This window comes from Lissotriton helveticus, chromosome 2_2 (assembly GCF_964261635.1).
Source record: "Lissotriton helveticus chromosome 2_2, aLisHel1.1, whole genome shotgun sequence".
NCBI lineage: Eukaryota > Metazoa > Chordata > Amphibia > Caudata > Salamandridae > Lissotriton > Lissotriton helveticus.
In genome coordinates this window covers 426199951-426216207 of record NC_136060.1, presented here as the reverse complement: position 1 = coordinate 426216207, position 16257 = coordinate 426199951, and the positions used below count along the sequence as shown (strand labels likewise).

The 16257-nt window shown below is 44.2% G+C and overlaps 1 protein-coding gene across 1 annotated transcript in view; it reads right to left on the bottom strand.

Moving 5' to 3' along the window:
* Positions 1–15997, bottom strand: part of RPIA (ribose 5-phosphate isomerase A) — an 86474-nt gene extending 70477 nt beyond the window's left edge. The window contains exons 1-2 of the mRNA XM_078679029.1: positions 15828–15997; positions 1278–1338 (exon numbers count right to left, since the gene is read on the bottom strand). Coding sequence (XP_078535155.1) covers positions 1278–1338; positions 15828–15926 — 160 coding nt within the window. The 5' untranslated portion in view covers positions 15927–15997. The remainder of the gene's footprint in view (positions 1–1277; positions 1339–15827) is intronic.
* Between the last annotated feature and the right edge of the window lie 260 nt (positions 15998–16257).

The following is a 16257-nucleotide window of genomic DNA, read 5'->3' as shown; positions in this document are numbered from 1 at the left end:
TTTAGGATCTGGCAGAGATCCCTAGGATTAAGAGGTCTAGAAGTGGCGGTCGGCTATTTTCTTATAACGCCTCCAAACTCTGGAACTCCCTGCCTTTACACCTTCGCACAGTCTCCAACCGCCAGGCTTTCCGGAAGCAATTGAAGACCATCCTGTTGCCTTAGCCCGCTGTCTCCTCCGTGTCAGTTACTAACGCTGGGATGCTTCCGTGTAGCCATGCGCTCTACAAATGCCCTTCCATTCCAATAAAAATACGGTTATAAAAAATCCAACACTAAAAAAATATTTTACTAACATCTCGCCTGTTAAAACAAAAGTACTTTCAACATATCCGACTTTCATTTCTCATGTCATAGTGCTGTCTCATTCTTGGTAAAAATCATATTAACCATTTCGAAATCCCATTTCTATCAAAGACAATACATGTGAAAGTACCCCGTTCTAGAATTTGTAATACTTTATGTCCCATTCAAAAATGCAATCCACTAGAAATCCTAGATTTGGAGAATTACAACAAATGCAAAATTGTTAAACACCTGAACTGCAAGTAGGGTTCATCTGTCTCTTTCAACTCCTGTGAGTTACCAAACAACTCCTTAAACTTTCTTTCATTAAATCTGAACTAAATTTCTGCTCATCCGGCTAATCGAATCTCCTCTTAATTTTCCGGATACCTTCACATGAAAAATAGCAATTTGTTTCAGCATATTTGCTTACATTGTAATAGATTATTTCCCAATTTGAAGGTTACTTTAAGCTTTGTAGTTCTCTGCATTCTTTATAATGTATTTATCTATGTGCATGCTTCTTTTGTATGCTAAATGGTTAGGTGCTCAGATGCAAATAAAAATGTCTATGCACACCTACAACCGTGGAGGCTTTGCAACTCTACTGGCAAGAGACTGCTGAGAGGTTGAAAGAACTATGCAAGAACAGACATTCTTATGTTTGTGAATTGGCAACTATTGCTGTCCGGTGACCTTCATCAGGCCTCGTTTAAAATAACACTGCACAGCTAACTTGTTAGCATACAAATGACAGGGTAATGAAGAAAGGGAAGGTGCCAGCTTCTCATGGGAATGGAAAGTAGACTGTGACAGTTTAGGAAAGTCGCCTTCTTTTAAACTGGTGGGATGCAGAGATAGATTTCCACTCATCATTGTACTCCTGACTGAAATATTTAAACACAAGATGGGGCTTAATGTGGTCCCAACTTTTATTTTTTTTTAAAGGAACACCACCTCAGTTATCCAACAGACCAAAACACAGTTTCTCACCTAGTCTGTTAACTGCATGGACAATAGTAGAACCACTTCCAATACCGAGGGCTTGATTATTCTGTTAAATACAAATAAAAATGTGTTAAATTCTTTCTAGTTAGTTCACCTTTAGTAAACACACATCTCCATCATTTGAGAGAAATGCAATACTTAACACAACTAAAAAAGCTGTTATCAGACCTAAACACTGTGAACATTACAACGCGTGAAAAAGGAAGAAACAGGGAGAAAGGAAGAAATAATCCTTTTTAAGTATTAAAATAGACACCAAGAGCAACTAAATTGCCTTAGAGGAGATCCATCTTTTAGGTATCGCCCTGAAACTAACTACCACCACATTTTACCCTCCCAGTCACCCCCCACCCCCAGTAGGGTGGTTCACGCTAGGAGTGACAGACTAATCAAACTATTTCAAATATATATTCCTTTGATTAGATAAGCAATGCAAGTGATCCACTTTTGTCTTGGGTTGTTTTGGCTCAGCACACAATTAAGCCAACATACTGGAAAAAAAGTGTTTATTAAACGGATATGACAGAAAATATTGCTTTTTTCATTAACCTTCGGGGCTCTTGCTCAACCATGTGTTGTACAAAAAGCAATGTCAATGTCTCAATAGTGAAACAACTAGTTGCATCAGTATTTAAAAAAATAAAAGCAACGAACAGAGCACATTCTAAATTAAAAGAGATGCTTTTTTCCATGTATTAAATGCTTCTCTTCGCCTTATATGGGGTACACTTCTCAATTCAACTCGGAGTGGGGTAATCCCCACCGAAGCTTTATTGTAATAACATACCATAACATGTGTATTTGTAAAGCGCACATTCACCCAGAGGTTTCATGACGCTGAATAACAGATGTTCAATGTTACCCAACTCAATGGTACTCATTTTATCGAGCTCAGATGGATGAAAGGTTGAGTGGACCCGCCGGGATTTGAACCTGTGACCATGAGTTCGAACACAGGCCCATGCAATGGACGCATTAGTCCACTAAGCAACAAGACCCGGCTAATAGTACATTATCCCCTCATAGAAGAATGACTGCTATTGTTAGCAACACTTAATAGTATGACAGCTATTGCCGAAGACAGTACCGAACCAAACTGACGTGTTGAGAACTATCAACCTGCTAAAAAAATAGAATACAGGCTACTTTGGTAGCGTGAACATTTTTATGAGATTTTCAGCTACAGGCATTCAGATTACAAAGTGATGAACAATTCCATGCAGAACAAGTAGTTCTTGGGGGTTAAGAAGCAGATCACAACTGGTTGACCCAGAAGAGATCATGTGCAAAGTGACAAGCAGTTTTGCTACCATGCTGCAAATTAACGGAGCATAAAAAAGTCGAACGTAGCACAAGAAGATCACTATGGGTGATCCTGAGATTTATATGGAGAATTGCTTGCAACAACTTATTCACTGTACTGAGGTATGACCCTAACAAGGCAAGTTTATCATTTCTTGTAGTACAGGTCTTAGAACGCCTCTCCTGGTATAGTGTTCAGAGGGGTATCTAAGACTATGTTGAGCCATGGTCGAGGTGATAAAGACATTTCATCAACCCAGCACCAAACCTGAGCTCTTCTCTAATCCCAAAGCCTCAAATTGCATTCAAGATTAAAAAAAAAAAGATTTTAAGAAAAAAATCAAAAACAGGGGTGCATTTGGGTGCTAATCTTTGAAAGGGCTATCAGAGTCAAAAGATCTAAATACATTATCTATGATCTGTAATGAGAAGGACAAGATTGTTGAAGACTTTTGTAATTCCAAAGTAATCCGTTATTAGGAGAAAGATCAAGCGCCTATGATATTGCATCTTCTGTACAAGAAATCCTAGATGAGCTCTAAGCTTATTGCTTATCATAGGACACAACTTAACCCTTCAGCTTATACGCCATGTTAAGCTGTTTTTGTCGCACACCTGATTCTTCGCTTGCTTGACTACCTCAATCTATCCCTAGTCTGTGCAAACAAAATAACATTTAGAAAGTCTTCACTATTCTTGGTGGCACGTGCCCTCTTCTCATAAGACACTGTTTGGAATAGGAAGTTTGAGGGAGAAGCTATACCTTCTACAATGAGAAGCCCAGATGTGACAGCCCAGTGACCACAATTTGAAATCCCTTTGGGGCTGCAGCATTGGTGCCAGAAAAGTTCTATCTTGAGGACTTTTAACAACTAATACATTGTCAAGGACAAGACTTAATATGAGTCAAGAGCTAGTTAAATTTAGGCCTACCTGCATCATCAATAAAGTTCCGGATAGAATCTGCCCGCAGTTATCAGCCCTTTTAAATAAATAGGAGTGAAGATTGTAGGAGCCTAAAACATGGATAACTTCTATAAAACATTTCTGTTGGCTTAAAGTGTTGATGGCTACAACTCCAGGATTTCACCAAGAAACAGGTGAACATTAGCACGAAATAACCCATGTTGGTGCTAGAACAAGTCCAGGTCAATTCAGTCTGAAAAATACATATACTTCCAGTGGCCAAGCAAGTTCAGGTTCGATTCCCCAGAAGTGAGTACAGAAATTAACCTTGCCCCACTACCTAGGTTAACACAGAATACATTCGATCCTGCACCCACGTTTTGTCTGAGTTTTATCCTGGTACATTATACCATTACTATAAGTACCGCTTGAGATCACCCCTTGGTTCAAACCATAAGTGTTGCATCATCAAGAGAGACACCCCAGTACAAGAGTGTGATTGATGGTCTTGGCTGCGCTACAAAAACAACCAACAGGCTGCAAACTTTGGCTAAATCTGAGATTCAAGCACCTATGAACAGAACAGGGGATACATGGCAAGTACAGGCAGGTTTATAATTGTATTTACGACCAGGCCATCTTTCCTATTCAAGTTTGACACTGGGAGAGGGAATACACTTGTCTCAATCCCAACTGTTGTGAAATGCGTGGGATGCTTAAACCCTGTACCACAAGATGTATGCTTGTAAACTATATTAAATCTTGCGCTCCAGCTCTCTGTGCACCTAAAACCCAGTAGCCAAAGGCTCCCCATTACCCCAAAAAAAGGAAAAGTGTGGAAACCACACTGGGTCCACTGACACTCCCAGCCTGTGAGTACTTTCTAAGGAGTAGTAACAGCTCGCCAAGGTGGGACCGGCAAACTGTGGAATCTGGGAGGTGACAAATACCGCAATCCTCCACTGACTGCGCTATTGAAATAGCTCTAGCAGTCTCAAAGGCACTGTTTAACTCCAGCATGGGTTCACGCAGGCACGGCAGACTCGTATCCTATATCCAGTCATTCCCAGAGTGAAGCATTACAAACTCTTAAGACCCAATGAGCAGTTCTATGAAAGAGTTCACTATAACTACTGCTCCCATGTCATGGGAAGCCCTACTTTGATTGAATGTAAACATCTCTAGTACGTCACAGGAGAGGTATGGGTTTGTGCCCTTATGAGGTGTGTGCCCTTCTTGCATGTATTTTTCAGTTTATTTTCCCCGTTATGTACAGAGTCCAATAGAGATGAATTTGCCATTGGTGTGGCACAGGCTTGTTAGTGATTCTGCGGATTATGTCATCAGTGATGTCATTTGAGATGTCATCAGTGATGTCATCAATGATGTCACTGCCAATTTTATGAGTGATGTAATATGTGAAGTCATAAGCAGGAGCTTGTCAGGACGTTGAAGAGTTTAAAATCCGACCTCCATCCAGTACTGCATCCATTGCAGGAAATCCCCAAAATCCCAAGCAAGGCATTTTACAAAAACATTTGATGCATTTTCCTAAAACACTCCCTCGTGTTGGGGGGGAGGGGAGGTCCTCCATACATGTTTCATTTATACGCAATTTGCAGCTAGCCTTATTCAAAACCTGATGCAGCCTGCATTGCGATATGAGAAGTTCCTCTTGTTGGGAGACCTGAATTTGCATTTTGACAACACCTCCAACACGGCAGCCCAGGAGCTCCGACAAGAGTTTATAACCTTGCAACTGTCATTAAAATCTGAGCTTCCCACACATCTGCTAGGACACTAACTGGATCCTATTTTTGGTAACTGGGAAGCACTCGAAATTGAACCCCCGGTACCAGTTATATGGACTGACCACTTCTTGATCCCCTTTCAAGTCACTGGTACTGTTGAGAAAATACCGGTGAAGATGGGAGTAAAGAGAAGCCAGAGGAAATGGGCAAATTTCTCCTCTGAGAACTTAAGCAGGGCCCTGGTTCAGGGCGGACCTCCGGGGGATAGGGGTAGAGATCAACTTAGCCTGTAGGGCCTTGGACAGGCGCATCTTGAAGGCCCTTGATAGTACGGTGCCATGGTCTGGTAAAGGGTCCGTGAGCCGAACAAAATCTGCCCCTTGGTTCAATGTTGAGCTGAGGGAGGCAAAGACAGCGTGTAAGCGCCTTGAAAGACACTGGAGAAGCAGTTACCTGCCTATTTACGGGATGGAATACAAATCCAATCTCAAAGACGATCATGCCCCGATTAGGAAAGCACGTTCTTCCTATTACGCAGACAGGATTGATAATGCGAACAGCTCAGTAAAAGAGTTGTTCCGGGTGTACAAAGAGATATCCTCGCTCTCGACCATAGAGGTATCAGAGGTTAGATCTGTTGCAACATGTAACCAGATGGCAGAGTTTATTGCCACTAAGGTGGAGAGAATTTACTCTACCTTCCCTGTGGAAGCCAGGGATGGGTCTGGGAGAGAGGGGGTGCCTAGTAGTGGGTTAATTGAGACAGAGTGCCTGACTGTGTTCAGGGTCCCAGCTGGAGATATGCTGAGTAAGATAGCTAGTAGTGTCAAGTCCGGCTCACCCAAGGACCCTGCACCGGCTAAAATCTTGAGAGAAAACAGTGAGACTCTAGAGCCTTTTATTAGACATCTGTTAGAACTCTCTTTTAGCTCAGGTACAGTGTCGAAAACCTGGAAGGAAGCAGTGGTGATCCCTCTGAAAAAAGCCACATATTAGTATAGAACAGTTAAACAACCTGGGTCCCATCTCACTCCTCCTCTATTTTGCAAAGATAGCTGAAAAGATGGTCAATCAACAACTGACTGCCCACATTGAAACCCATAAGCTGCTCCACCCCTCGCAATCTGCCTTCCGTGCATTCCACTCTACGGAGTCAGCTTTGCTTTTCTCCACGGAGACTCTCCGGAGACACGTCGTATGAGGGTCATTCAGCGGCACTGATTCTTCTTGACCTAAGTGCTGCGTTTGACACTGTGGCTCATCACACCCTGCTGCAGTGTCTAAGGAAGGGTGGAGTGGCAGGAAAGGCATGGGACTGGCTGGAATCGTTTCTTCAAGACCGCAGCTTCCAAGTTGCACAAGGGACCTATAGGTCGAAGGCCATAAACTTGAACCAAGAGGTTCCTCAAGGATCTAGCCTTAGCCCGACCCTTTTTAACCTATATGTGGCGCCTGTGGCTGCAATAACTGAGCAATATGGGGTAGAAGTGGTGACTTACGCCGATGATACTCAGCTGGTTGTGGCCTTAGCACAGCCAGCTGAGAGTGTAGTCAGCAATTTCACGTCCTGTCTTCAAGATCTCGTGGCATGGATGGCTAGCAATTGCCTCAGATTAAATGGCGATAAAACTGAGGTGTTAATTGGGGGTAAAGCGCCGTCAGTCTGGACCTCAGCATGGTGGCCTCAGAGGCTTGGGCCACTTCCCATACCTAATGAACAAGTCAGGAACCTAGGGATTTGGATTGACTCCAAAATCTCATTTGACTACCACACTAGACGTGTTGCTGGCACGTGTTTTGGCATTCTGCGTGGCCTCAGAAAGACTCTGAATCTACTCCCTATAACAGAAATCATTAGTCCATGCCTTGGTTACCTCAAGGCTGGACTACCGGAATGCCCTTTATTTGGGAGGTAATGTGAGATGCCTCCAGAGATAGCAGCGTATTCAGAATGCTGCCGCCCGGCTGGTATTGATGCTGCCTAAAAAAGCCTCTTCTAAAAAAGCCTTGGAGACGCTACATTGGCTGCCAGTTAGGGAGCATGTACAGTTCAAAGCCCTCTGTGTAAGCCATCGGATTACACAGGGGAAAGGACCCCGCTTTCTTCTCAACTTCCTAACACCACATACCCCGACTCGTCAATTGAGATCTTATGGGGTGGGTTTAGTGCAGGTTCCCAAAATCAGAAGAGCAAGAATGGGAGGGCGGTCCTTCCGGTTCCAGGCAGCCCAACTGTGGAACAACCTACCCCTCAGGCTCCGTGTGGAAACCTCGAAGGTGGTTTTCTGCAAAGAGTTGAAAACACACTTATTTCGCAGGGAATAGGCCTAGTGAGGTTACAGGTGTGGGAGCACATGATGGCGTAGGAAGCTGGGGGGCCAATACTTTAGCGCGGGGACACACTGATCAGTGAAACCAGGCGCTTAACAAGCTCAGTTAATTATTATTATTATAATGAGGACACCTAGTTGTCACTTAATTCCAAATGAGGTCTATTTCACTTCATTCATAATGTCAAACAGCCCATTGCTTCCAAACTTCCTCTGCCACAGCAAATGTTGATTCTCTTGCCATTAACCAGAGTACGAACACACAGAAAAGTGCATCTTGGCACCACAAACAAAGCCATTCTGCTCCACAACATATCAATCTGTTTTTGATGCGCGCTATATCACACCCATGCACAGTTGCAGGGTATCCTTAATAGGAACAGCATGCCAGCCAGTACCAAACATCCTGCAAGACGCAGAGGTATGGGGAACACCACCAACTGACCCGAGGGCTTGTTTCCTTGATCATAACTATCAACCACCTCCTTCCACTTGGCAAAGGTTTATTTCAGGTAAGAACTGCACACAAGTAACTTTGTCCATCAAGCCCAGCTTAGCCTAACCAACTCGGACATTCTCCTACATAGCTAAGTCCAAGAAACATGTCACACTAAACAGTTTCAAATATAGTGCATTTTCAGACATAGTCTTCATCGCTAGATAGATTAATACATTCCCTTTTATCACTCTAGTATATTTGCACCCCCTTAGTTTATTAATGTTATACTACATACCGTAGTGTCTAGTAATATGCTTTTACCCTTTGCTTACACTGGACATTAGGTTGTTTTTTAGGTCTCGCCTGAGCCAGTGCATGCGCCGCTCTGGCGAGACATTTAGTAACTGGCTTTTCAAAGTGCTACCAAAGGCTTTTGCCGGCCTCCAGAGTACGGTTACGCACGCGTGGACGGGCACAGCTGCCATCTGGCTTTCTGTAATGGCTCATTACGCCATAGAGCACGTGCACACCCTCCCCTAACCCCTCCCTTCTCCTACTCCCTCCTCGTCATTTTCCTTTCAGTGGCCAGCTCTCAGTGCTCTATCAACGCTCCTCCGCACCTCCCCCACAACGTCTGCGTTAATTTGAAACATATGTGCTTTCACTTTCACAACCACTGCCCAGCCTCATCCTCACATCGGCTCAGCCTGACAAGCGCACCTTCCATTGCCTTTAAGAGCTAACCCCAGCCATTCTAGCACCCACATGCACAACACGCCACACACTTGTACACACGGTCCTCGACTGTCCGCAGTGAGAACCACGCACTTGGCCCGTAACTCCAAACCAGCTAATTATCAGAGGTTTGCCTTCAACCATTTATCGCAATTTCCTTGGGAGGCCCTTTCCCTAAAGCTACTGAATGCAACTCCATGCCTTCCCTCAAGGGACCCTGTCAAGCACTGCTCCTGCATTGGCAAAGATGACGAGTCCATCAAACGCTCTGAAAAGCCTGGCTCTGCCTCCTGTGCCAGATGGGCGGAGAGGCTACACCATATAATAATCTGGCCTGAATAAAGCAAATGTTAATTTTCATTCCTCTCGGCTTTCTTCCTCACCATCATAATATATGAATCACACAGCGCCCCGGAAAGCCAAGCTAACATTTGTGCAGGCGCACATCCAAACCGGCTCTGTCTCCACTTCCCCCAGCCTCCCCCTGGGGGTGGGGGCAGAGAGATAGTGCCGAGCGCGGGCAACCCGTCAGCGATGACCCTCAGAGGCAGGCAGCAGATGCAATGATGATTTAATTCACAGAAGACGCAAACTAATTCAAACATTAATCTACATTAAACTCATCATGTCAGGCCCCTCTCAGTGCTGCATAGTGACGATCCCTGCCCTGAACCTAGGTTAGCAGAGTGGTACAGTTTATAACAGAGCACAAACAAAGGCAGACTAGCCCGGGCACTTAGTGCGCAGCTGCGCGCGCCCTCAGCCAGTGACGACAATCCTCAAGTCTTGCGCTGCAAGTTATTAGCTCAGATCCCAGACTTCCACAGCCAAGTTCTAGGACGCAGGACAATTTTATGGCTCCTCTGCATTTGGCAGACCATTAGAGCAAAAAGCGCTGTGCAACCACCAGAGCACAATGCCATTTCAGCCTCCACCGCTGCGTCAAATCAACAACACATGGTCCCGATGGCACAATGATCGAGCCATGCAACACCTCGCAGAAATTCAAGGCCTGAGTGTTTGCTAAGGGTGCGCGAGGCTAAGTTTACTGTGCTCCTAGGGGAAGCTTTGACTTTTTGCAGTTTTATATAGCAGGAACTCGAGCCAAAAGCCTTGGTCCTTTTTACACGACCTCATTACACAAGGTCACATTCTTTTTTTATTTTTTTTGTTTTATGGCATGGGAGATTAAGTGGTTTGCCCAAACTCACAAGATGCTGTGCCATCTCCAAGACTTTAACCTGCTTCCACAGTTCCAAAGTTGGCAACAATGGCTGTTGCCACATCCTCGCAACGCAAAGGTGTGTTGCACAGATAAGGACTGCTTCATGGCCGCAGTGCGCTGCGAGGGGTGTAAAGAGTGGACCAAGCGTGCAGCAGGGCTATGGGTGCAACTAGTGAACTGCTTATGATATACTGTCAGCAGAAAAATAAGGTCTCTGGATTTTTGCTGTTACAGAGCTAACCCATTAGAATTTGGTTTTCGAGGTGTTTTAATTTTCTGGATGTGACCTCGACACTCTACTTTCAAGCGATCGTAGGTAAAGTAATCAGGCGCACTTTTTGAAGCTCACACAGTCTGTTTCATGCAGAGAGCCATTCAGTAATAGGTGCTTTCAATTGTGTTTAGTTATGCAACATGACAGCCAACACGTGATTTGCAAGGGGCTTTACCAAGGCCAAAATATTGCTGCACTATTTTGTTTCTTCCCAAAGTGGGCCTGATTGAATAATATCAGGAGTCCTATATGGGCTGGCCTCGTTTAGGCCTTGGAAGCATGTCAGTGTCTGGGAATAGGCCTCGCCTTTGGGACCTTATATGTGTTTAGCCATGCAACAGTTGATGTTGTTGCACCAAGGATATTGTGCTGCATAACTAAATACTTATAAGGTCCCAAAAGCGAGACCTATTGGCTATGCCAATGCTGGTCTTCCTTGACTGTCTAACTGTGCCCTGCAGCCAGAAAGGGTTAAGCCTTAATCTCTATCAGGGGTGCTAAGGAAGATTTTGCTGACCTCTGTTGTATAACAAGCTCTGTGTATATGCTATGGAAATTAGTTTAGAGAACATTGGGCCTTTACTCTCCCCTAGTACTACCAGGACAGCAAGATCCTCTTAACACATATTAGTACACAAGCTCAAAAACCAATCAATGCTCAAACTTAATCAATTAAATAAAGAAAGAAATAGCTGAGGTGGACCTATATCCCTAGAGAGTAGGCGTTGTCCTACCCCATCCGTATTGCTTTCTCCATAGTCACCAACATACAATAGTAGCATGGTAGCTCATACTGACACATGAACATATACTGCTTACGCCACCCCCTCTCCTTCACACGGTCTGCCGAGAAGACAACACATTGTCAATCAAGTTGGTTCGAGGTGCAGCAATGAGAATAGTCGGGTTGCGCAGCTCCGATGAGAAGGCAGGTGTGGCACAGCCTCGTCCTAGTGTGGGGAAGCGACTAGAACCTATTCAAGGACCACACAGAAGGGAAGAGCTTACATGAATAGATAGTGTGACCTTGCATTCCTCTCCTACCCTACTACAAAATTTCCGGCCATCTTGTTTTATATTCTGGTATATGTGCCTTGCCTATCAGACATTTCTCTCGATAGTGCAGTTTTAGTTTTTTTCCCCAGACATAGGCCTTATGTTCCATTTTCCAAGGGCCTGTAAGCACACAGTGCACTGTGACAAATGGCCTCTATCCATGCACTGTGCATGACAGTTCTGCATCCTTGGGCAAAATGCGCTACTTCACTCCACATTCAATGCTTTGCGTGCAAATCAGAGTATGAGATACAGACATGCATTCATGCACAGCATAAGGATCCGAGACACAAGAGAGGCTAATATTGAGCTACTAATAGAAACTTGTGAGAGAGACCTAAAGACACCTAGCAACCTGCAGAATGCAAATGAGTTGACTGAACACTATCTAACCTCAGTCGGGAATATCGTCAACAACACCCTGCCATTAAAACTAAAAAGAACCACGGAGAAGATGAAAAATCCGTGGTTTGATGGATCACTGAACGAAGACAGGCGCAAACTGAGAATGGCCGAAAGAAAATGGAGACAACACCCATCATCCCCTGAGCTGAAAGCCCTTAGAAAAATTAGAAACCAATATAACAAAAAGATCATCAATTCCAAAAAGGAATTTATAAGATCGGAATTGGATAATGCCAAAAACAGACCTCGGAAACTCTTTGAAATCCTGAAGCAACAATAAAACAAACTAGCCAAAACAGCTCATGAAAACTCAAAAATATCTTTAAGCAGCGAGGAATTCTCAACATTCTTCGCGAAGAAGGCCAAATCACTGGAAACAGAACTCTTAAGCGCAGCGACTAACCTCCCCATCCAACCAATGACTACATGCGATTCCAACCCGACTTCAGGGTGTAGCAAGACAAAAAACAAGGCAAACTGGGATACATTTGAATTATATGATCAGGACACGATCGCCAAAACGCTATCCAAAATCAAACCTAACAACCACTACCAAGATCCTCTACCCGCGAAATGCGTAAGAGAAATCAGCCATATTGTGGTACCAATCTGGACCAGAATAATAAACGCATCATTATCACAAGGGATCCTCCCAGACTGCCTAAAAACAGGTCAAGTGGTTCCTTTGATCAAAAAACCGACTGCGGATATTACAGACCCGAATAACTTTCGACCAGTGACCAACATCCCTTTATTGGCCAAACTAATTGAGAAATGCGTACAGGGCCAACTGAGCCAACACATCACTAAGTTCTCCCTACTAGATGAATGCCAATAAGGATTCAGATCAGGGCATAGCACGGAAAAAGCGATCCTCCATATTGTTGATGACGCGCTACAGGCTCTTGATCAAAATCAAGCATGCTTACTAATTCTCCTGGACCTGTCATCGGCATTTGACACAGTTAACCACGAAGCACTACTGGCCAGGCTACAGGACAGAATGGGTGTGTCTGGAAATGTGCTGAAATGGTTCGACTCTTTCCTACGTAACAGAACACAACGTTTCCTGGTCAACCAATCAATTTCACCACCTTGCCCCAACTCGATTGGAGTCCCACAAGGATCGACATTATCCCCTGATTTGTTTAACTTGTATGTCGAACCTCTTACAGCAATTCTCAGAAACTCAAATATATCCTACCATATGTATGCGGATGACACGCAAATATATATAAAGATAGCCTCCCTTAAAGACATTGAGCTAATGAATGAAACTTTAAAAATGACAATGGAATGGTTAACTACCAATCATTTGAAGCTAAATGCTCAGAAAACTGAGTTCTTACTAATTTCTCCACCATGAAGCGTTATGGAAATAAAGGAGTGGACCAAGTTGGTGACGGCGCTCAACTGCACCCCGACTCTAGTCAATTCAGCTAAGTCGCTAGGAATTACTTTAGACGAGAACCTTGACATGAAAGCTCACATTAATTCATTGGCTAAAGGCGCCCGCTTCAACCTGAACTACCTAAGAAAACTGAAACCATTTATCTCTGAATCAGATCTGAAACTGGCAACCCAATCCTTAGTCATCTCTAGGATCGAATATGGTTGCACTACCTTAACGGGTTTACCAAAAACATCCACAGCACCACTAAAAGCTTGCCTTAACGCTGCGGCGAGACTCATCTCGGGATCAAGGAAGTTTGACCACATATCTCCTCACTTGAAAGCATTAAACTGGCTACCCTACGAGTCCAGAATTCAACTAAAGGTCGCATGTATCACCCATAGAGCGCTCCACCACAATACTCCTGGATAACTATCCAAGAAAATTGAGCTGTCAGGAGGAAACAGACCAGCTAGGAGTTCCAAGGAGTTGGTGCTGCGTCCAGCCATCTTTAGAAAGAAAAAAACTTATGACAGAGCGTTCTCAGGAGCTGCCCCTAGAATCTGGAACTCACTCCCCCAAGCATTAGGAAGACACCTAATACCTCAACATTTAAGCGAGAAGCGAAGAGCTTCTTAATGAGTAAATACCTTACATAGAGAAGTTCATGGATCACTATGGGATATAATTCTGTCCGCATACAAAACACTTACGTCATCAGAAAGAGAATGTTCATGGATCACTATGGGATATAATTCTGTCCGCATACAAAACACTTACGTCATCAGAAAGAGAATGATCGACGTGAATTAGATGAAAGATAAACTATGGGTCGAAACTGACGACATCTCTGGTGCTTAAACTGTATACCAACTGCTACCTCATGTCAAAGTGAACTCATACAATTATCTCACATCCTGAAACCATATAACCTACTACCTCATATGTACGACGACAATGACTAATGTTATATTTCATGCTTCATAGTACTGCATATTGTAAAAGACTAACTTGAATGGAAGGTGGTTATTTATGCATTCACCAAAGCCATATAATTATCTACCCCATATCTATATGTTGTTTAATGGTTATCATCCTGTTAATATTTTTATCCTATTTCTATGTAAAGCGCTCCGATACCCACGGGTCTTGTTCGCGCTATACAAAACTTTTCAATAAATAAATAAATAAAGTTAGACATGTACTATCTGTTATCAGCTAAGCACACGCATGGGAGAAGCAATAAACCAAAGTAGTCTGCTAATCATAACCTGAGAACCTATGACACATGACTGCCTTAGAATACTTCCTATGCCAACCAGCAGCATTGCCACAAACCTCATCACCGTTTCACCAAAACATAGAAAAAGCTAAAAATCTACCTGAAGGCAATATTGAAAGATAACGATGCCTTCCTAATCTGCTCTCTCTAGCAAAGACTCTCTGACCCCATTTACATCTACCACCCTGTTCAAAGTTTGTCAGGTCACACTGAAAATCAAATCCGTCGGCCTACCTGCTAAATATTGCAGGGCACTATGCCTTAAAAATACTACTTTGACCTTCCTACACCAGATACCGTGGAGGGTTGAATGTATCCCTTCCACAGGACGAGGTCCTAGCTGCCCTACAACATGTAACAATTGCAGAACACTGGAAAAAAACATAACTTTGAGCCCAAAGCAACTGGAAGGCAACTGGGCCCACTCAGCAGGCAACAGCACACACTCTGTTAGAGGGAGAAATCGTGCAAAGCAAAAGCGTGGAGAGAAACTTACATTTTGTATGAGCAACATTTGGACTTATCACAATCCATGGTCTGGAATCGACCTTGCCCAATATCAGACATTCTCTCTTTACATCATCTGATTATTTGGAAATGGGGGAGTTTAACCTTGTTCGGCAAGCCTGGCCTTGCGATCTTCCACGACTGCATGGAGAAATGGCCCTAAATGACATGCAGTCCTAACCAGCAGTCAACAGAAAAAAATCAGATAAATACAGGTCCAGAGTTATATTCTGCATGATTGCCATTTCGGTATGTCACACATGCATGAGACAAGAAAAGAGCACTGGACAGGACAAAAGACGATCCTCAACCTTCCACCTGGGATACTTTATGGGCAGCGCCTTTAATATTATCACCAATAAGTAAAGCATGATGGAATGCAATCCAGAGAAATTGACTGTGGCTAAGAAGCAAGAACTTCAAATATTTTACGTTAAACCTATTTTTTTTTGTTGCCTAGCGAACCACTCCAAGAAGGGCCTTCTTGTCGCTTCACTGTCTTGTTGCATACGGGACGTAGCGATGCTACAGGTGCATTTTTATTGTCAATTGTATATGGCGCGAACTTAGCCCAAGCGCATCAGAGCGCTTTACGTCAGGCCCAGGTGTCACCACACAAGGAAAGTTTTGTTTTAAACCCTGGGATTCAATCAGCTACATGCATACATACAAGTGCTGCTGGCTGACCCCGGGCTGCATCATGTGATACTTCTGGGCCGCACGTGCAGCTCATCCCATGTTCTGCCTGTGTGCAGCCCACGTGGTGCTGCTGGTTTGGATAGTGCAACCCCTGGTCTGTTACTGCCTCCACAGACCCTTGAATATCATATCTACCATGTGCACGAAAGACACTACATATAGCTCCTCCCAGCTTCCAAGCACTAATAATGATCAACACTATCTATGGGCGCAGTTCTCGAGGACGGTTACCTTCACGTGGTTGTCCACGGCGGCGCAGCCCGCCAGCCTCTTCGCTTCCTCTGCCATCCTGCTGCAGACTGCGCTGAGAAGCCGCCTGCTCGGGTTCATGTGGGAAGTGCAGCCAGCCCTCCACGGCAAGAACTGCGCGTGTCAGACTGCGTGACGGCGCAGACTGTCCCGAGGAGACACCATGACAGGGTCAGGCAACGTGCATTGCGACTGCGAGAGTTCTAGCGTCCTCTAGGGGAGATGAAGACTATGTAGGACGAGTCGACTGTCTTAATTGGGGATGGTTGCCTGACTCCAACGTGCCACCATAGACCACTGTAGCAAAGTGAGTATACATTGGATGGAAACAGTCGCAGGAGAAGCGTGTTCTCTGTTGGGGTACTAGTGTCACCTGGTAAGCAAAAGAAAAGAACAACAAGCATTGGCAATG